Source organism: Melanostigma gelatinosum (genome assembly GCF_949748355.1).
Source record: "Melanostigma gelatinosum genome assembly, chromosome: 7".
Classification (NCBI taxonomy): Eukaryota; Metazoa; Chordata; class Actinopteri; order Perciformes; family Zoarcidae; genus Melanostigma; species Melanostigma gelatinosum.
This window is the reverse complement of record NC_136640.1, coordinates 9178226-9200702: the sequence shown is the minus strand read 5'-3', so window position 1 is coordinate 9200702 and position 22477 is coordinate 9178226. Positions and strand designations below refer to the sequence as shown.

The following is a 22477-nucleotide window of genomic DNA, read 5'->3' as shown; positions in this document are numbered from 1 at the left end:
GCAAAATGTGTAATATGCCCATGAAACTTAAAATAATGTTCTTTTTCATTTTAGGTCATTTTTTATTTCATAATGTTCTGTCGGCTCAATCAAACCAAAGTCTCTGACAAGCTGGTCTGAATCGAAGGCAAAGACTGAAATTATGAAATAAAAAACTGCTGAAATTAAACAGAAATGACCTGCAACAAACAATTGTACTGTGAAAAGATGCATGATGAAATAACACCTCATAATAATGAGTTAGGATTTAAACATTGAACACTTTTTAGAGTCTCCATACATTAATAAGGTAAGATGTATTTTATTGGGACTGCATGAGGTTTTGATGGATTGTGTTTGCAGTGAGCGTCTTTCACAGGACTTGTCAAAGCGCGGTGTGCGCCAAAAGCGAGTTGAATGCTCTTAACAAGGTATTAACGAAACAATGTCTTTATTTTTCAGGGTTTAGAGAGCCTGCCCTGCACGTTTAAATCTGCCCGGCCCTTCTGGACTGCCTCCTTTGTCTTCCTATGTTAGACGCATGCCATCTGCTCCATGTTATTATATGTATGCGGCTTTAGACCGACAGCAGCACACACATCCTGGGTCCCTTTCGCCCATACTTCAGCCTCCTGGATGTAGTCCAGCATGCATCTCCACTTTTTGTTTTCTCTTACTAAATATCCAGTGCTTTATTTTAACATAACGGTGACGTCAGCGTCCCAGAAAAAGAGTCCCCCCTTCTTCTTCTTCTTCTTCTTTTTTTACTGGAGCAGACTGTGGAAAGAAATCAAACACGATGCTTCTCTTCACCCTCAGTGTTCCGCACTGCCGCAAGCAACACCGCGCAAACTTTCTGTGCAGATGGCTCGAACAAATGTGAAAGCAGAAGGCCCCGCAGCTTCTTCCGGACCATGTTTCGAGGAGTGTCGCTGTTAAAGAGGTCCGACCATGCAGAACGTGGACTCCGGAGATGAAACTGAGTGAGTCAACTTGTTTGTGTGTCAACGTTAAGCTAACGATGCTAACGTTAGCTGTAGCTGCAGCCACAATGGAAACTGTGACAGTAAATCGTAGAGGGGGTATAATTTCAAACCAGCAACTAAACTGTGACCTTTAACCTCTTCGCACGTTAACTACAGGTGTTTATAACTGTTGTCCTCTTTAAGAAGTTAAGGTCTTTAAGGTTGTCTCCTAAATGTGTTTGTTGTCATGGTGACCAACGGTGGCTTGTTTTCCAAACCAACCGCCACAAGATGGAGACAGATGTTTGTCTTTTCCTCCAGCCAATGTACACCTGAATTAATCACTTTGTGTACTTCTTATTATTTTGTGTCTTCTTAACTAGATCTGACTGCAGCAGGATGTCATCATCTGGCGGTAAGTATTCATTCACTCATACAGATGATTAAGAGGCACAGCTGTAATTTAAAGTTAGGAGACTCACAAGGGGACATATTTATTTTAAGAACGGTCAAAATCCAACACTTCCCGAAATGCAATTTTGATAGTTATTAAGACTCAAACTTCATGCCACCACCAGTTCAGAAATAGTATGTTATATCACATTTATAATGTGGGTAATTACTAAATATGATGTAGAATAAAACCCTGTCAACTGTCTGAGTCGACAGTATAGTCTACTAGTGTTGATGAGACGGGTGTTGAGACACACGCTAGAATAATGACCTCTCCATTTCCAACACACAGTGCATCACTGATTGTTTTGGCACTAAACTAAACACTAAACCACTGAAGACCTTCTGGAATTTGACGCTTGTAATGTGACTACCTTTGTGACATTACACAACTGTTTTGACGAGCTGAGTCGTACTCCCCCATCACATGGAAACTAATCTTGATGTGTGAAACCGGAGTACCCCCTTTAACTACTACACATTTGTTATGGTTTCTACTTAAACATCTGTGCTGCCTGGTTTTAGCACTTGCACCTGTCTAAGCTATCTTTGTACACTTGTGTGTGTGTGTCACCCCAGTTCAGGACATTACCAGTCGGGTCAGGCAGCAGCAGCAGCAGCTCCTGCTGATGAACCTACATCTGCTGGCCAACCCTGGAGACTCGCTGCTGCTGCAGCACACCCTGGATCGCCTCCTACGCTGGCTCTGCCCAAGTCTCCGTATCTTCCATGTGTCAGAGAGGGCCTCCCCATTCAGAAGTTACACCCGCCTCTGTTCTGTGTCAGGTAATGATCCTCCGCATGTTGTCTTGCATTTATTATACTTACATCTGGTTATAGAAGTCGGGTATTTAATTAATAGGGATGCCAAACTCTGTTGTGCCCGTACAACCTCATTGTGTATTTGTTTTTTGTGAATAGTAAAATAATCATTTCCATATGTAAGAACAAGACAACCCCCTCAAATGTTGTACTCGTAACTCAATACTACATTTACTCTGTTTATGGAGTAAACATGCAATCCCACAGCGAGCTTCCCTTGCTAGAATCTGCATCTGTTTTTATTTTAGCTTGATTGAGAATAACCCTTTTTTCAAAAATGTCTCAGGCTTCCCTTCTCTGGCCATCACCTTCTTCCTCCACGAGGCCTATGGAGAGGAGCGAATCCTCAAAGTGCTGGACTTCTTTCAGCGTCCGCCCTGGCAGTACCACCACACCGAGACCTGCGGCAGTCGACCTGGAGGGATCTACATCACCTCCGGCAGCTCCCCCGCCAATGCCATGTTGCGGCCCTACCTCCTGCCCAGCAGAGACTTCTATAGTTTGGGCGCAGGCATGCCCGTGTGGGGGGTTCGACCGGTCCACTGTGGGGGAGAAATACTCCGCGTGACACTGTACAGCGGATACGACAACTACGAGGATGCCGTGCGGCTCTATGAGACAGTGCTGCAGCGACAGGCAGAGGAGCAGAAGACGGGCTTCTGCTGGTTCACTCTCCACACAGGTACATGTTAAAAGTGGTGCTTTTTTGATTTTTATAGTGTTTAAAGCAACAAAAAATATAAGCTATTCATCTCAACAAGTGCAGCTTTAAGGCTCAGCTTTTTTTAAATCGTGATAAAACGAAAAGCAAATCGGCAAGTGACCCATAATCACTTGTTCTCCACACAGAGCCCGGGCTGTGCCTGCAGCTGGCTTTAAAACAGTTGTCACCAGGGTCTCGGGTGGAGCCGTGCAGCTCCGCTGTGCTGCAGTTTAGTGTGGAAGAAATTGGGCAACTCGTCCCTCTGTTGCCCAACCCCTGTACCCCCATAAGCACCACGCGCTGGCAGACAGAAGACCTGGATGGCAACAAGATTCTCTTCCAGGTAAGTGCAAATACGACTTTTAATTAGTAATTAGTTCATAATTATCTCACAACATAGAGTCCAACGAGCAGGATCTCCGTTCTGCCAAAATGTTATTTGCAGAACGGAAAGTTTTGTACACGATATGCAGCAGGACAGGTTGCTCGAGGGAATAGCATGTTTACTTTGGAGGGAAAGCAGCAGCAGTTGTTTGTGAAGTGAACGAATGTTTGTGTTGCCTTTCAGTTTTGTTTCATGTTTTAGTTTGACAAACCGATGATTATTAACCTGGAATAAATCAAAGAGCAGCTTTTCTTCCATTCACACTTATCTCACGGTAAACTAAGAGAGAAACATTTAAGAAGAACATTTAAATAAATATACAACATCAGTTAGTGAGCTGCATGTGCAACTTTATTTTCATTGTTTAAATCCCACTTTATAAGATTTGCATGAGATACAAACCCCATGTTGTTGCCAGATGTTGTCCAAACACTTAGAACACGTCAGTGTAAATATATTTGAAACAAATGTTTAGATATCTATGGAAGTAGATACATAATACAAAATAGTTTTACTGTCCAAAGAGAACATATTACAAGATCAATGTGAGGATTCGATATTGGAAAGTTCATTTTCACTGAGGATTTGAGATCAGATGTATTTGTCCAAATAGAATTATGTACCAAATGATGAAGAGTAGAGCGAGTCGGGATGGCAAAATCATGACATGTGAATGGCTGCTTTACTTCCCTTGTGTCGCAAGACTTATTGATTGATGCCAGTATCACTTCTCAGGTTTAAGTTTTTAACAATGTCACATGACACAAACCTGATGACACATAGCCCAACAAAATTAGACGTGTTTAAAAAAACGTTTTTAGCCAAAAGTCCAGAATTCTTCATCCTGATCACACAAATGATGAATCAACTGTTTAGGTTACGTCATTAGCTCAGAACAAAGAAATCAAGCTTTAATTGGTATTAAAATCATTGATGTAGACCAATCTCACGAGATAAAACAGCACCAGTTCAATAATAGAAATGGAAAAATGTGGCATGTGGTTGCTGTCTGTCACCGAACCAACTCAAAGCTGTCAGAGTAGCCATATGTAAGATGCGTGTATGTTAATTCTCTCAAAGTCACTTAACTTGACTTAAATCTCTGTAGTCCTGTTGTAAATCATAATCCTCCTCCTGTCCTTCTGTAGGTGAAAACCCCGGCTCAACCCCAACGACCTCTGACCTGTGCTTTCCCCCTGACCTGCCCCAGCGTTTCCCCTCGAGGAATGCAGCTCAGGAGCTCGGGACAGGCCCACAGCCTGTCGCCCTGCAGCCTCACCGCTCCCCTGCCCGGGCAAACACACCGGCAAGGTAAGTGCACAGAAGGGGAAACTGTGTTCACGGTGTCTGCGGGGTATTCAAAAGTAAATTAAATCAATTAAGCAACAATTAAGGCCCTTAAAAAGTCTTAAATGCTATTTATCATGGTATTACATTTTGTATTCAAAAGCTTGTGTGAATTTATGCGTGAATGTTTGGCCGAGGCCCGTCTTTGGACCGGAGATGCACTTTTAAAAAACTACGCTATAAACCATCATCGCGAAGATGTTTCAAGACTTATTTATTAATTATTTATTCACAGTGGTCATATTGAACAGAATTTACACATCGTTTCTCAATTCAGGATCAAATCAAAAGATCATTACCAGGGAAGTAACGGATCACGTGTCAACAAAAAGAATAATAAAATACATCCGTTCATCAGGTCAAGTCAAAATAAAATGTGCCTGTGATGAAAATTTTACAGAAGATTTTGTTGACTGCAAAGATAACATTGAAACATGTTTTGTGTCTGCTCCGTGTGTCTTTGGTTGTCAGCAGGCCACAGGCCGCGCAGCGACTCTCTCCTTGAGAAGCGTCATGGCGGAGGTGGTGGAGCAGAGAGCCAGGGATCAGGAAGCTGCTGTAGCACCCCTCCAGGTAGCTCTTGTTACTCATCACAGCGCAGCAGCCCTGCACCGCCCTCAACTACCAACCACCCGGACTCTCCTCTGCGCCCCTCCATCACCTGTTCTCTCTCCCACCTCCTTCTGGAAGAGGAGGAGCCAGAAACCAACGTCGACACGGGAGTCCCCGTCTCGCTGAAGTCTGACACGGCAGTCAAAGCAATTGCTCGCTCTCCCTCCACGGACCTTTCGATGAATCGCCACTCTGAGAGGCTTCCAGCTGTTGAGGGTCTGGCCAAGGAGCTGATTGAATGTCTGCCACGGACACACATGCACCCTCAGGTCGCCTCCGGTACATGGGGCTCCGCTGGATGTACAGATGCAGCCAGGAAGGGCTGTGGCAGCAGGGCTGTGGCAGCAGGACAAAGTCCCTCCAAAGGGCCTTTTGTGGAGAACAGGACTACCGCTGAGCTGCTGTCAGCGCGCACAAACAACAAGGAGCCAGTCGATGAGTTCTTCATCTAAATGCCTGCTACCACGTCACATGCTGGGGTAATAATATAACATATCACACGGAGGACAGAGGTTGGACAAGATGATGGACCTGAAGCTATGCAGGAGGACACAGCTGTGTAGTCTGGATAAAGAGAAATCCTCTGGAGTAAAGAAAACTGATTGCTCTCCACATTGCAGCTCTGTCAGTCTGTCACAGGCATAGTGAAAGAATAGCCGAGTAACTTTTGATTCAATTTGTTTAAATGCACTTCAAAGTATCTTTATTCGTGTGTTAACATGTACTAGACTTAGGCCCAGTTACTGTATTGAAGAGGACATTCATCCTCACATAGTTAATAGCATTTTTTAAATAACTACTTAAAGAGAACATTTAGATGTTTACAAAAAAATCTTGTAATATGTTTTTGTAATAATAATTTAACTATTAGTATGTACGGTGTCCTGTGACCTACGACATGTTAATTACTGTACGGCTATAAGCTGAGGGAGCAGCAGACGGATACATTTAAGTTCAAACTTAACCGTGTGTTGAACTGGTTACAACAGATGGCCGTCAAACACACAACATTTTTGCACAGTGCACATGATCATTGTTGTGATCATAGCTGCTTAGAGACCGGTCTGACAAAAGATGTGTTATTGTGAGGAGAGGAATGTTTCAGGAAACATTTAATGACTTTGTGAGTCTCTTCTACACACATTACTTGACATCATCTAGACATCTTTTAATTGTGGCCACGGACCTTCTAAATTGAACCCACTCACAGATGAACCTGAATCTGGCATTCACTGGTGCATTATAGCCAAATCAAATGCATAAGATTTTAAGGTTATGCGCTGCTCCTGTTGAGCTGTGCATTGGTCAACAGGACGCTGCAGGTGTGCAGGGCAGCTAGCTGTTCGTGTTTTTAAGGGTTTACTGTAAATGAGAGTAACTGGCAAAAAGAAAGGCACGCATGCTCAGTCAGGAAGCATCAACTGTGTAAAATGTTGAAGGCTTAGTGTTAAAAGATAAATGACTAAACCCTCTTTTTGTTGTGGTCAGATTGTGACGGCTTTGCTTTGTGTTCTGACATGTTTCAATACCAATGTGATGCCGGTGTCAACATGAATTACCCGCAGGATTAGTATGCTCTACTGTGAGCTGAGTAATCAATGATCTGCATTAGTCTGAACAGCTGCTCCGCCTGCAGTCATGGAAAAATCCAACGCAAAGTGAATACAATGATCGGATGAAAAGGTCAGAAGTGAATGATGATGTCACCAATTTATAACCACAGTTTTGTCAAACTATTGTTGACCTTCAGTCACAGACTACATAGAATTTGATATTTGTTTGAATTTCAGTGATAAAGATTTGGGCCACAGAACCACTGGCTTAAGTAAGTAACTCGTCATTTCTACAATGTGTTACACTTACACAGTTAGTGATACTGCAGAGGAGATGACGCTTATCTTTTGATTTCAGAGGCTTTGTTCCAACAAAGAAGAGAGCGTGGTCCATCATACCTGTATTAATACGGCTGTAACTGTACATCCATGGACAGTAATATTCATTGCTCTGAAGTATTCATACATGTGCTTTAGGGTGAAAACGTTATAGCAGCACGTCATCACATTACACATGATCTAAAGCTTACAGCGCCCTCTGCTGGTCAAAGAACGTCGTTGCTCAAGTTGTATGAGTTTTATCAACTCTTGACTGTTTATCACATACACAGCTCCTGTTACTCATCACAGTGCAGCAGTCAAAATAATTGCTCGCTCTTCCTCCATGTATAATAATCACTGTGCAGTTAAAAACATATCAAACTGAGGACTGCAACAGAGGTTGGACAAGATGATGCGCCTGTTAAAGTGGATCTGAAGCTATGCAGGAGGACAGCTGTGTAGTCTGGATAAAGAGAAATCCTCTGGAGTAAAGAAACCAAAGTTCAGCTTTCCACTCTGAAATGACTTCAAATGGTTTAACTTGTCACATACGTTTCTACAACATACAGTACAATTGTTGAAACAGAGCTGCCAAGAGAGTGGTACAAAGTGAGTACTATTTTAAAACAGTGCAGGTAATAATATTCTTGAATGTTTAAATTACTTCTATATTTAGATCCAACTACTTATTTGTGCAGCTATTGTGCTAAAATGTAGCTCTGTGAAAAGCACAACATGAAGCAAAAGTGTCACTGTCAGAGTCCTCAATGCCGGTTTAGGTTTCTGTCACAACCACATGTCGAAGTAATCAACCATTATGTGGATAATATTTTAGATAGAATATTCTGATATTGCAGAAGAGATGACACATATCCTTCGGGTTCTCTGTCAGCGTGCAAATATGATAAGAGGAAAAAAAAGATGGTTTTAAAAGCATTGTTCCAACCAAAACTAAAACCCAGTTTGGTGTGCCTACTTAAGAGTGCACAGTCCTTTCACTGTCTTACCTTACTAATGAGGCTAGAATTGTACTTCCATGTACAGTGATATCCATTGCTCTGCAGAATAAATACTATTTGTGCTTTAAAATGGAAAAAACCAAGCGGGTCTATTTTAGTTGAATCCCTAAATGGAGTTTGCTGAGCTATGCTCACTTTGCAACATATAAACTCAATGTGGGTTTAGGGTGAAAAAGCTACAACACCTTTACATTATAGTATGTACATCAACAAATTGCACGTTATCTGAAGCTTACAGTACTGCCGGTCAAAGAATGTTGTTGCTCTGAGGAGCGTCTCTACAACCAGTCCAGCTCAGATCCTTGGCCCACTGGCCCTCTCTGGTGACTCGAACCTTCACCGGGTCAAATCTCCAGAATCGCTGTTCTCTGAACAGGTAGAGGCGTCCGTCGGGACGGGTCAGCGCCCCATTGGTCCCCTGTGGCACACCCGTCCAGTCTGTCAGCCTGCGCGGGTAGTAGGGCTCTTGGTGCAGGGTTTTGAGGTTCAGCACAGAGTAACGGGTGCCCTTGAAGAGGACCATGTGACCCAGAGGAGCGTAGTAGAAGACACAGTCAGGGTGTCGAGGCAGCCCCAACTCACTGCTCTTCCTGGGGAAGCCCTGGTCCAGCACACTGCCTGAGTAGCGCCACATTCGCTTCCCTGCACCACGAGGCGAAGGGAAAAACGCAAAGTTACAAATTCTATGATTCAACATTAACAACAACAAAAAAAAAGCTAAAATCATCTGCAAAATGTACCATCATATTATATTTGATAGTAATGGCTCCACAAATTCATCCAACATTTCACATGACATCATACTGTGACACAGGTCAGACTGACTTTGCCACTTGCTCTCTAAAAGAAAACAATTCTACGATTTTTATTAAAATACAAAAATGGACAGAGATGAAAGAGATAATAAGCACAGTAACACAAATGTCCTAGCTTCTGTATTTTGCATAAAACTGTTTTGCACACTTGGCCATAACTTCAAACAAGTTCTAGCCTTTAACACAAAGGTGAATCTGCTTTAAGATGACAGCTGTGGCGTCAGTGCAGCGCACTCTTTAAATAGCACTTTCATAGCATCTATTTTGGGAGCTTTAACAGACTTGTGAAGTTAGGCAGTAGCTTAGGGAATGTCTTTAAAAGGAAGTGTGAGAATGGCATTGATGAGTTGAGTGAAGCAGTACCTTTAAAAAAATACCACTTGGAGTCCAGCGGGGAGAAGGCAGCAGCCTCGATGGCCGGAGGAAGGTCAGACCAGCGATGGCGGAGAGGCAGCGGGCCGCTCACACCGCCTCCCGCCGATACTGTCCAGTACACACCGCCCCGAAACACCAGCACTGTCTCATTCTGGTCTGCAGACACAAAACAGGAAAGAAATAGCAGAAGGGTAAATATATATGTACCACATTAAGTTCAATCTTGACCTTTTAATGACAAGCAATACTATACTTTGACATTTTTATGATACGAGGGCTTTTTTATGACACTTTAATAATTGTTATGACATTCTAAACTATGGCTTTTGTTCTGTCATTTTATGGCATACATATGACATTTGTATGATCTTTTATGGCACACTATATTATTAATTCTTACATGACACTTTATACAATACGACTTTGTATGCCATGTGTTCCTGATGTGACTCTTCATAATGAACCTTGCCTCACGCACTTCATTCCCTTGTTTTTTGTCCCCACCCCGTCTATCTGAATTATGTTGCATCGACACAGTGATCCAAGGAGTTATCACAAACTAAGACTGTTTAGTTGTGATATCTTACATTCAATGTACAGCATATATAGAATATAAACTGCGTCGCTGATATAAACGGTTAGAACTCAAAGTGCCGATGAGGTCTTACAATGTATTGTACGGGTCTCGTGTCACGTATCGCAGCATATAAAGACAGAGATGTGGTTGAAAGTTTCGGATAAAAATCTGGCAAGTGAACATTGATGAAAGACAAGGTGTAGAAAGACAAATAGGATAACAGGATTCTCTTCTGTTTTCAGCTTTTTGAAGATCCACCAATAGCCACAGTCAGGAAGGATCTGGCTGAATGTTACATTCAATTTCTATTTCTCTCTGACCTCACCCATGGTGATGGCATCAAAGACACCCTGGCAGTAGAGCGGCTGCCCTGTGGTCTCATGCCCGCTGTGAAGCTCTGTGAACTCCCACTCCTGCAGAGCGGCGTGCAAAACCTGGCCTGGCAGCCTCACAGGGCGGTCACCTGACGGCTTACCTGAGGGAACAAACAAAGCAACAACACAGTGAACCTAAAAGCCTTCAGACAAGGCCATGTAATAAGAATCCACGTAATGGCATAATCCCTTTGAGGAGGGTTGTTGTCCGTCCACCTGTGCTTACATTTCCCACGCATAGTTTGTTATTTAAAACCTGCAGTGACCAAACAAATCTGTGAGGACAGACAGTCTAATTTCTCAAGCATGTCAACAGCAATTTAAGTATTTCCTAAATTAGACAGCATAGGAACAATGTACACTGATGGATGACATTGTACTGCACAGGAAATAAACAATGGACTGGAGATAGAGCGCACACTGGAACCTTAACAGTACTGCGTTAGCACAAATTACTTTTTTTTAACTGTACAACCCTAATAGTGCAGATTTCTGGCACATGAGATGAAAAGAAGAAAGAAAGACTCAAACGGGACAAAAGGAAAAAGAACAACATGCCAAAGCATAAGAGTAAACGATGGTGCTCAGACATGATTACAGTCATTTTGTTTGCAAGGAGTTGAACAAACATTTGTGTAGGAGGTGGATAAAATCAGCACACCCAAGAACAGGCAGGAAAAATAGACGTACACACACCAGAGTGGATAACACATGTAGCAGTGTGTGTGTGTGCGTGTGCGTGTGTGTGTGTGTGTGTGTGTGTGTGTGTGTGTGTGTGTGTGTGTGTGTGTGAGCAGTGTAGTAAGATAAGGGCTGGTTGTCTGACCTCACCTCCCTCCTTATGCTGTTTACATTCATCAGTGGTGCGAGAATAATTCAGAATATGCTGCTTAGTAATAATTAATGATTGTAAAACCACTGCTGTTCATCATGCATACCATACACACATTATCTTACAGGACAGACTTCTACAATATAAGATGCGTCGAGGGTTTCATGCATCTTGCCAAAGAGCAGCCAGAGGAGCATATTCAGAATGCCTCACTTCTGCTTATTATCAGATCACAATGCCAACACCAGGAATGATTCTCTCTCTCTCTCACTCACACACACTCACATTGCCTACAGCTCATATCGTTAGGCAGATGTAACGTTTTTAATGAGGCCTACAGACCTGTCAGTTTTAGTTTCCTGTGTATCTGGAGTTCCTTGACTTTTACGTGGGAGCAGCTGCAGTCTGCAGAAATGACTGCCACAGGCTGGAAATCAGGACGATAAGCAAACATGTCTGAAGCATGTTGCATTTTGCTCGACTGAGCAGAAGGATCCTGGATGACAAGCATCTAAAAAAAAAAGGTTATCAGAGTAAGCTGCCAATGATTCTTTCTTTAAAGAGCTTTCAGTGTAAAAGCAAAACACGTAGAGCTCAAAGAGCCCCCAAAAACTAATCACCTGTTCCAACTACCGTTCATTAGTGGCTATTAATTCCATGGTAGTATATGGTCACATCAATTTAAAAATAGTGGCATTAAGTGCAACAGTTATTGAGTGTAACTGAGCTGAAAATGGAAATGTGTGCCTGAGGCAGCAGAGTGGTGAGTTGCCGTTGTTTTAATCCAGAGTGAATAAGGGAGGCCCTGAGGAATAGAGGCTGGCAAATACCATGTTAGGAAGCTGAGGCCAGAATATCACCAGAGGCAAAGCAGATGGGAAATATCCTCAGTTATTAAACGCAGAAAGAGGAATCTGGACCCGGGCTGCCTGCAGGCTTCTGTTGATCAGTTCAGAGTTAAATTATCCAAATGATTGTGGGACTGTCCTGCAGCAATGCAAACATTCCTGCAGCATTCGGTGTGTTCACTGGCCCTTTGCAGCTGTTCTATTTCAGAGTCAAAGCAGGGTAAGCACTTGATGCTTACTATTTGCATCTTGAACATTCAGCGTCGCACACCATCACAGAGGAGGTCAAGCAGTGGCAGAAGATACTTTAAAGACAACGTTCTCGTGCAACTGCTGCGGCGAAGTCGGCCTCTTTGCTGCAGAGAGCGCACGAGTAATAGAAGAGCTCTGCACATGTGGAAACCTGCCTTACACGTGCCAGAAGGAACAACACGCTCAAGGTAAGAAACGATTACATTAGTCATGCACACAGATGTATGTAAAGCTCCACATTCTGCAGCTACCGCAGCAACCTATTACAACCGTGTGTGTGTGTGTGTGTGTTTCAGGTCAGAGTGTTGTTATGACGATCACACCACCTCTGCTGCCCTCAGTCTCAACCTACTTTTCCAAGCAGCTGAGAGGCCACAGAGCTGTGACTGATAGAACAAACTCATCGTGCTGTTCGGGACAAACTCAACTAAAAGCAGTGTTTGAAAAAAAGAAATAATAATCTGCTCTTTCCGTTCTACAGAGAAACCTTTAAATAATCTCACTTGTCATCACATTCTTTGTTGGGAGCTTTGTTTGACGAGAAAGACAAACAGCAAGAAATAAACTGGAAGCAGATAGCTTTCTGGATCCAGAATTGGTACGGTCATTTTTTGCCAAATCTAGGTTTTAATGAACTCGGGGAACTCTGAACAGCGCTGCTGTTCTACTCATTCTCATTCTGCGTCTGCAGCTGGTGGCCTTCAGGCTGCCTCTCTGGCCTTTTCACAGATCAGTGCCACGACTCCCACTTTAATGGGCAGCAGAGTAAAAATGCCTCTACTCCTGCGATTCCTCAAAAGACAAGTCTGGTTCCATAACAGGTCAGTAAATCACGCGAGTGGTTCTCTGTATGGCAATAACAGTCCGTTCTAAACTGCGACCTCAACTCACCATCTTTAACCCAACCGTCCTGAGGCCAGACAGTGAAGCATTTGTCATCTGTCCACTAAAGCGTTTGCCCCCCTAACAATGAACCCACAAGTAGGATCTGCGCCATAAAGAGGTGTCATCTCACCGTACAGCTGCTGCACTGCGATGATGTCGTCCCAGCTCAGCACCAGGCTGCGGCCGAGCTTCCTGTAGTACGGCGACATTAAGGCGTGACGGACGGGGGAGTGCTCCAGTCCCAGAGTGTGGCCGATCTCGTGGGCGGTCACCATGAACAGGTTGTGTCCCTTGTGTCCGTTCAGCGTCCACCTCTCGGCCATGTCAAAGTGGGCTTCCCCCCTGCGAGGCAGGAAGGCGTGCGCCAGAGTTCCTCCTGAAAGTCAAAAAGGAGAGAAGCAGTGAGAGGCAGTGTGTTGTACAGTGTCAGAGTACAGTATTGGACTGAAATAAATACATTCTCAACTGCTGAGTGGTGGCTTGAGGAGGTCACTGCTCAGTTGTTGACTAGTTGGTTTATTTTCATTGTGAAAACACAAACAGCAATTCTTTACGTATTCAGGAAGTTGGGATCAGGATCTCTCAGGAAAATTACATACACAAGATCATGCCACAAAACAATCATCACACACACACACACACTGATTTAAAGTATGGATCAGATCCGCGATGACTTGACTCAGTGCGTGGTTGTCCCTGACCTGGTCCGTCGAAGGCATTGCCGGCCCCGTCGTTGTGGTCTCCCTCGTAAAATGCCAGTCGGATGTCTGCGGGGCCTTCGGCGGCCTCCTGGAACACCAGGCCCGACACGTTGCTCCACAGCTGGAAGGCAGCGCGCACCGCCAGCCGCACGGAGCCCAGAGACAGGTGGCGAGGCCAATTCACGATCTGGTAGGTCAGGTGACGTTTGTACCACTTCTCAGCTGGACAATACATAAACACAGAGAGAGAGAGAGAGAGAGGAGCAGATATATGAGACAGGCAGGCATGAAGCTCACCATCGTATTCACTGCAGACTTACAGCCAGTGTAAGCTCAAATCACAAAAGAATAAAAAAGTGTTTCTGTGAGCAAAACAATTGAAGGGAATTGTTAAGATTTTTCGTTTGTTGGCACTCACAGAAGCAGAACTGTAGGCAGGGGTCCATGCAAGAAATGTGGCATTTCTTAACAGTTATGTTAATACAACACAGGCCAAACACAAAGCCTGACAAGTTCAAACAGAACTAATTCAAGTGTAAAAACCTGCAGCCTCAGCAAGCTGCCACCTCGCCCACCGGCCTTCCGAGCCTCATCTTACTTGAATCAACGGCTTTTCAAATTTCTGTTACTGAGATCGCATCTGACAAAGTCCTTCAAACAAATAAATACACACTGCAATTTGTTTTCATCCAACTAATCCGTCTGTTTCCTTTCCGTTTGTTTGCAAGCTTGTTTGAATTCATGCCTGGTGTTTCTACTGGTTTTGTTATTGACATTTAAGGTGGCTTTCACAAACAATTCACATTATTATTACCTGCTGGAGTAGATATGTATTTACATCTTGCATATCCGGGTTATACATTTGGATGCCAGACATCCCATGTTCAACTGTGAGGCTTTGAAGTAGAGTCTCTCTACATCCAAAATGATAGGATGTTAACCACATTATCTCACAGCTGGGTAAGCTAACATGCACTCTGAGCACACTCTTGACTAAACAATTCACTTCAACACACGTCTGTGGTTTCTCAGCTTAGATATGATTGTAATGTGTCGCAAACTTCAGAATCTCACATTCGTTTCGGGAGAGATGGAAGTGTGGAGTTAAATTCAGCCGTTCTTTAATTTACAAAAAGGCTAATCTCTCTGTGTATAAGTAGGATTACTGAATGTAGCAATCTGAAGACAAAGCAAACAAAAACAGCAAACAATGCAGCACAACAAACGAACAAAGAGGCACCTCACAGGAAACGATCATGAATTATATGAACCTTCGAGGGAAGGCAGCTGGAGACGCTGGACTGTCCCAAGTCCAAGAGGAGACCGCCGTGATGAAAGAGTTGGTGAACACATTTTAAACAAGAGGATAAGAGGCATTTTATGAAGTACAGTCCACTGTAATAATCATCTCAATCATCTGCAAAAATACCGAACCCATTTCATATTTTCTGGGCTTCAGGTCCTCTAACCTTTTCTTAGTGGCAAGAGATTGCTCTGGAGATAATGAACATATTTGGAAGAGAGGATTTTACCCAGAAAAAATCCCAAATGCAGGCTGAATATCTCTATAAAATAATTATATTTTACAACAACGTACATATACAGAGTTGATGTTTTTCAGTATTTATATATTGTTCTTATCAATGTCTCAAGGTTTTGAGTAAACGGTGAAGTGGCAATAACGCTTACAAAATCAGGGTGCTGCCCTTTAAAAGTATTCGTACTTGTACTTGTAAGAGGGCTTGAGAGAGGGTGAGACACAGAGTGCTGGAATCAAATGCACCCTGTGTGCTCGGGCTTTACAAACTTACACATACTTTCACATTTGGAGCTTAACTAGAGAGTGGCAAGACAAATCAAGCACCCTTACAGTTGTCAAAATATGCAGTCGGTGTATGTTTTCCCCAATGTGGAGGCCAAATGCAAGTGGGAGGTCCGCAAACACTTCTGCTCACTAATACACGGAGGCAGTCAGGTTTCAGAATGTGGACCCTTGAGTTATTGAGATGCCGTTTGTGCTGGGTTGAATTAGCAGGGAGTCACGTGAACGATGAGAGCGATAAACAAAAGGTATGCTCCGAGTCTGCATACCGTGAACCTCAACAGCTCCCTGGAGGAAGGAACATATCTGGATATCTGGAGCCATTAAGACACGGCGATGGCATCAATGTGTGTTTCTGTTTGTGTAAACAGAAGTTGTGCTCCAGCAGTAAACGCAACACAAGTCTTGGTGTAAACTTGATCTTTGGTATTTACGCGTCACAGAAATGTTCGATGATAAAAGTGAAAGCAGCAGCCCCGCGAACACTACAGCTGTATGGGAGTGAACAACAATCATTCCATTGATTTGAATTCATTCAAGGGAAAATACTTTGCCTCCGCCAACCAGTCAAATTGCAATTTACATCCATATCTGTCCAAAACGTCATGAGATCATAATTGTATCCTATTGCACATTTGTGCAAAATTGTCATAATTAGCATATCGCAGTGACCCTGACCTTTGACCAAGAAATTCCCTCAAACAGTCCTGAGATATCGCTTTCACAAAAATGGGACGGATGTTGTCTATAAACAGGCAGACATTCCAAAAACATAATGCCTTTGGCCACGGCTAGTTGTCAGCGTGGGGGCATTTTTTTTTAAATGGGTGCAAGAAGGTAAGAATTGAACCTCAGGAGCAATTTCCCTGCCGTGACAACCTGCACGCTCCTTTTAAAGTCAGATTTGTATCCACGAGTTCATATCTGGAACACTGGATGAACGATATGCATTAGGCTTGCTGCCACATGATGTGTGTAGTAGAAATGTATTCTCAGCACAGCCCAGGCGCCTTCTCTCCATCCCAGACCGCCGCAGAGTAAGAGGTCCCCGAGGACTGCAGAGAAGCCAGGAAGTCAGATACACGAGACATTCCCCGACTTCCCTTATGGAAGCAATCATCATGATGCCCTCTATAGCAGCGGTGTGGGGAGGCAGGGTTATCACAGACATTAGGAAGTGACTGAGATCATCTGATAGGCAGAGTTATTGTTTGCGGAGATGCAGGAATATGTTGTTTGGTACTGGTGTAAGCTTGGAGGCTGTTTAACACAGCTAAACGCTAAGGTCAGCACACTAACATGCCCACAATGACAACCTGCTTGGGTCAAACAGGTTCGCCATCTTAGCATTTCAGCAATTACTAATCAAGCAATCGTGAGCAAACCCTGAGCTCCAATCTGCGCATTCTGCTGAAATAGTGTAAAATTACAGTAATTGATGTTGTGAAATGGCTAACAGTTGGTTAAGAGTTTCCAGGCCAGGGCACAGGATCCAAAAGCGCACATGTAAAACAAACACACACACACCTATCACACTTCCAGTGCTTATCTTGGACACGGGTGGTGGAATGTCAGCTCTGTAAATATCAGTGGGAACGACCATCAGATACCAACACAGGTCAAGGTTTGTTTTACGTTTCCAGCGAGCTCAGACACAAAACAAAATCAAATCACAGCTGAGCGTGAATAAACAAGCTGCCCGTCAGACTCATCTCTGCAGGCTGGGTTCAGCAGCCGGTGCCAGCTATCACGGTCAAACAGCTCCAGGAGTTATTAGCATGAGGTTCTTGTCAAAGTGATCACAATTCATCCCGACGAGGACAAAAAATGTCTTCACCAAATGTCAAAACATTTCACACACAGCAACAAATGAATGGCTGTAGAGGAAAACGTCCGGGAACTCAGAAAGATTCATTCCAACAAGAAAGAGCTGTACACAAGGAATTAAAAGCGGATTCACTGACGTGTCTGAATCTGTTTCACCCAACGCTCTATCCAAACATTAAACTCTTCAGTAAGATTTCTTCAAATCCACGTGCAGAAACACATCTGCTGCAACTGTGTCACAACGCAAACTATTGTTTGAGTACAGGGCGGTGGTTACACAGCCTTACTATAGTCACAATGAAGTCATTGCATGAAACTAGATCAGTGGACGTCAGATCTGATATAATAATAATAATACTGCCACATGTCATATGAGTCATGTCTGAGTCTAAAATAATGACAGAGTTGTTTTCCTAATCAAGAACAGGTTGTGATCCATCCAAGACATTCAGCCAGCAAGATATTTACTCATTCAGCCAGGAAGATTTCGGGTCATTTAAATAGTCAGCCAGCCGGGCAAACAACATAATTCCAGCCACTCAGTTGTGGATGTGTTTACCAGAAGGAACGTGTCAGGTACCGACATGAAGAGGCAGCAGCAAGCATCAGCCACCGCTGCATTCCCCGAACATTAGCCAACCTCGTCAGTGACAGGAAGGAATGCAGAGGCTTCACACATCATAAGGCCGGAGGCACAAGTAGAGACAGAGGGAGAAGAAAACCTCAGACTCCTGGGGTTGTCACCAAGGACTGCTGCTGCTGCTGCACACTCTCAAATGACTGTGAGGAATGACAGCACCAGAGAGACAGTGAGAAATGTAAACGTAAGTCATTAAAGACACATATGTATCGTGTTAAATGGAGCCTTTAAGTTTATAACAGTATAAAAATGCAGCGTACACCAAATAATAACTGTTCACTTTTTTACTACATCCAGCTAACGTCCCCAAATCCACAGATACCCTGAGCCGTATGGCTTCAACAACCCCAACTGATCCCCATGCATGTGAAGGCGAAATAAATGCCCCATCTATAAGGTACAAAAAGCCATTTTAGTTTAAATATTTTGCCCCAGCTCCACTCAATGTCTCCCACATGTTTATAAAACAAGGGAGAAACTATACCTGTTAGTAATTGTAATAGATTTCTGTAAAGCACCCTAAGCTAGGAGGGGACCTCAATTACCTCGCGGAGTCTGCAAGAAATCTGGCAGTGGCCAGCTGCACTCTGAACTACTTAAAGCCAGTTTAAATTGCACACCAGTGAATGCTTTTATTGCTGTGTTTAGAAGAACATTTGCAGAATCTCTAATAAGAGCCTCACTAATTATTGAAAGGAATTTAGAGGAACTATCAAACTACACAGAGACGACACTGGTCCAAAACTGTAGTATTTTTAGTGGCACAACTTGGAATAATTGAGGATTTTTCTTAAACAAACTGGAGCTGCAGGACACATTGCTGTTGTTCGACGGAATCCCAAATCATTTTGCAAAGTAAGAAAAACTATCCAGTGGGTTGAGTGGTCTTTTGGACTCAAGGGATTCTCAAAGTTTCTCAAAAACCACAGTGGAGCACGCAACTTTTGAACTAAAGATTTTCACCCAGCGAAGATGACGTACAAGACACTTTGACTTGTGTAATTGCAGGTAAATGCAGGAGCCGTCCAGGCTGACGCGTGCAACGTCAGACACTCCGCCAGCTTCAATTACCGGTACACCCCTCAGCTCTATTTAGTGCTTTACTTTATTGGGGCAGACCCTCCCGGTTAACTGTCTTCAAGACCACTCCTCAACAGGACACACAAACCTACACATGCAGGACAACAGGGATGCAAAAAGACAAACATTTTCCACAATCTTGCACAATTTGAATACAAAATTGTGTGCTTTAACTGTGAAAATACACATACCGGGTCTAACGGCATGTTTTGATTTAAAGATGCCCTTTTAATTGAATTGTAACCATGCACTGCATTCAACTATCCTCCAGATCCCACCAATGGCATCTTCCTCAGAACGTAAGTGGTCTTTGTTTGGGAATACTAACACCAAAGCACAAGTTGAACAACTGGTGGACATCCTTAACAAGCTTGAATAGTGAAGATGAGCTGCTATGCTCTCTCGTGATACTCAAAAACGAACCTGGTGTCTCACACGTGTACACGTTTCACACGATACCTTGTGTATCAGAGCGCTTCCCGCGGCGCCGTGGTCGCCTGAGAGCGGCGCCCTTTCCGGTGAAGATGGCATTTACTCTCCGAGTCCAGAGCTGCTGGCTGCCCTCATCAGACACCCCACAGCGGGGCTCTGCCATCTGCCTCAGGGTGACGCTGTCAAGCTCGCCTGTGACAGGAAGCCGGGAAAGCCACTGGAACTCACTGCGGAGAGGGGAAAGGTTTGCATGATTCTCTTCAGGCAAGTTTAGAAAAGTTTAACACATTGTTCATAAAGATTCTGAATAAAGTTATGCAATCTGAATGCTTTGGGTCATGAAGTCAGATTTTTTTTTAAATACAGGAACAATAGTTCAGGAAGTTCATGAACCATTTTTCAAGTGTCTCAATCAAAAGATGACACTTTACATGTTTGTCAACCACACACAGTTTACTACCCAACATCTTTTCAATCAGTTTTCATTATTGTAGTGTCAGTATTTTGGCCAGAGGGCGAGGTTCTTGGCATTCCTGGGTGGTTCAGAGAGGGTTCAGGAGAGGTGAGGGTGTGTTTTACTGCCCTGCACTGGCGTTCAGCTCCGGGGCTCTTCCCACGCCGAGCGATGAACACACTGAGCACCAGCTAACTGTGGTCAGCAAAATGGAGAGGAACAATATGCATCACTTTGTTCTGAAATCCTATCACGTCAATTGTACCACCTACCAGATAGCTGACTGCATCTCTACTGCATTGTGGATGTGGTTGTCCTGATGGAGGTAGCCGTACTTTTCCAGAAAAACCTGCAACAGTTGATGTAAAACGTGTTAACACTACTTTAGAACTGCTCCAACTAAACACAAAAAAAAAAACGTTCCGATTATTATTTTGCACCCAAGACCCCCTCTGTAAATAAAAACGTGATTATTTCACAGTAGCACTTTGCCTCTCATAAGAACACACGCTGGTAAATCCCCAGAGAAGCAAACCTCCCCAGGAGGGAAAGGAACAAATCATAAAAGTGTAAAGATAATTGTCCATTCATAGCTGCTGTAGGTTGTCAAGGCGGATGTATAGATCTGGACCACCCATAAGAGAGAAACCCCTGAGGTGTCCCAGAAAATTCATAGTTATTTCTCAAGTATTCCATGCAAACATGCAAGCCGAGAATACTTCAGCGCCTATAAAATATATAGTGTGAAAAATGAACCGACTGGGTGCATGACAAAAGATGTTGTTGCTTTGCGGTTGAGATTAGCCTCGTTAGTTTAATATTACGATCTCTCATGTGGATGTAGCCGGCTTCATGTTCAGACAACAGCAGGCACAGCTATGATTACAGATGTGGTGACGGTGGGATAGAAATTAAAATTGAGAAGACAGATGTACTCCAGGAAACAGGAAAGTGCAAAAATGTCCCTTTGTCCCATTAGAGATACTGAAACATGCCAGAAGGCTTTTTATGTTAGAGCGAGAGCAAGGTTTGGGAAACACATGTAACCGCCTGTCACGTTATACGCTCCTATACAGCGTAAGGATGGCCAACGAAGACAGCTGGCAAATTAAACCACTGCAGTTCAAACCACACTATGCCAATTAAAAGGTAAAATCCCACAGCACCCTCAGACACAAACTGTTGCACTGGGCTTGGTCTTCTTTTTGTGTCACCATATGCGGCACATTAACTTTTATTGTAGACAATGAAGTAAACATGTAGTTCTCAAGACAGTATATTTAACTTAAGTAGATTCACAAAAGAAAAGTACAATTAATCCAATGTAGTTTTATGCTAAATGGCCATGTCATTTTTAATATCCATATCCTAGAGCTTAACCCTTTACATTTATATAATATTCATAATAATTTGGTTAATTTTCATTTAGGGTCGACCAACATGCTGTAAGAAATATCTAGAAAATGATTAAACTGTTCCCATGGTCACAAACTGAGTTTGCACATCGTTACAAAATGAGCATAAAGCATTAGTTAGCATCACGGTTTATATTATATGTGCTGTGCACATAAACAATATTAGTTCCTTTTGTCAGAAGTAATTTAAATCAACGAAATGTAGTCTATCCTAGACCTGGCTTATGTTTGGGGTTAATCAGACCGCACAGGGATTAACTCGCACAAGTCGAAATAGGCTTAAAAGGTAAAGACACAGCAGTCTACAATTATAGGCTAAGCACATGAAAATATACTCTGTCTCAAACCCAGACAGTTCAAAACCACGTTCATAGGCAATTTTCATAAAACTAGTAGAAAGGCTATAGAACAACGTTCTGTATTCGAGCTGTTTAAACAGGTAAAATAACGAAAACACATTAGGATGAATGCAGGTCACACATTTCTATAAGCAGTTTTTTTATATACGCGGATCGCCAAAAAGTAACGAAACCGCGATATATCACCTTTCTACCAAACACCATTAGATCTAAAGACAGGCGTACCTCCGGGTCCGAGACCAGCGGGGCTCCTCCGGCAGCCTGAGCGGTGAGGAGGGAGGTCACAGTCAGGATCCAGGCTGCCCTCATGTCCCGTCCAGCTCCACTCCGATCCGGAGGTCGGCGGCTCATTGCGGGACAACCACACTATCAACGCACCGCTTCACGCATTTCGGTGGCGAGGCAAACACTTTTTCCCCCCCCATTGTTAGATATCCTCGCTGTCAGTGACTAACAGAGCATGCTGCTGCTCGCCTGACATCTCCATCACCGCGAGGAGTGACGGAGCCTATTCAAGCCCCGCAGTGTTACAGGAGGGCCAGCACCGCCCCTCTCTGTCCACTTGCACAGCAGCAGAAACACCAGCTTCTCCTCCAGCACTTTAAAGATTCGGTTTGTTAATGTCTGAAA

The 22477-nt window shown here is 43.5% G+C and overlaps 2 protein-coding genes across 2 annotated transcripts; one reads left to right on the top strand and one right to left on the bottom strand.

The window, feature by feature from the left end:
• Positions 1–893: 893 nt before the first annotated feature.
• On the top strand, positions 894–5718 carry fam124b (family with sequence similarity 124B; the record flags this gene model as incomplete). The annotated part of the gene is given in 8 exon segments (XM_079272688.1): positions 894–920; positions 922–962; positions 1328–1359; positions 1977–2183; positions 2506–2901; positions 3069–3265; positions 4456–4618; positions 5126–5718. Coding segments are annotated over 8 exon segments (1656 nt in total).
• A 2672-nt stretch (positions 5719–8390) lies between these two features.
• mmp28 (matrix metallopeptidase 28) lies at positions 8391–22247 on the bottom strand. Its single transcript, XM_079272689.1, has 8 exons — positions 22073–22247; positions 20346–20422; positions 19647–19846; positions 13819–14040; positions 13248–13493; positions 10252–10401; positions 9338–9505; positions 8391–8801 (listed from the first exon to the last, which is right to left on the bottom strand). The coding sequence occupies exons 1-8, from the start codon at positions 22196–22198 to the stop codon at positions 8407–8409; spliced, it is 1584 nt and encodes a 527-aa protein (XP_079128815.1). The 5' UTR covers positions 22199–22247; the 3' UTR covers positions 8391–8406.
• Positions 22248–22477: the final 230 nt, after the last annotated feature.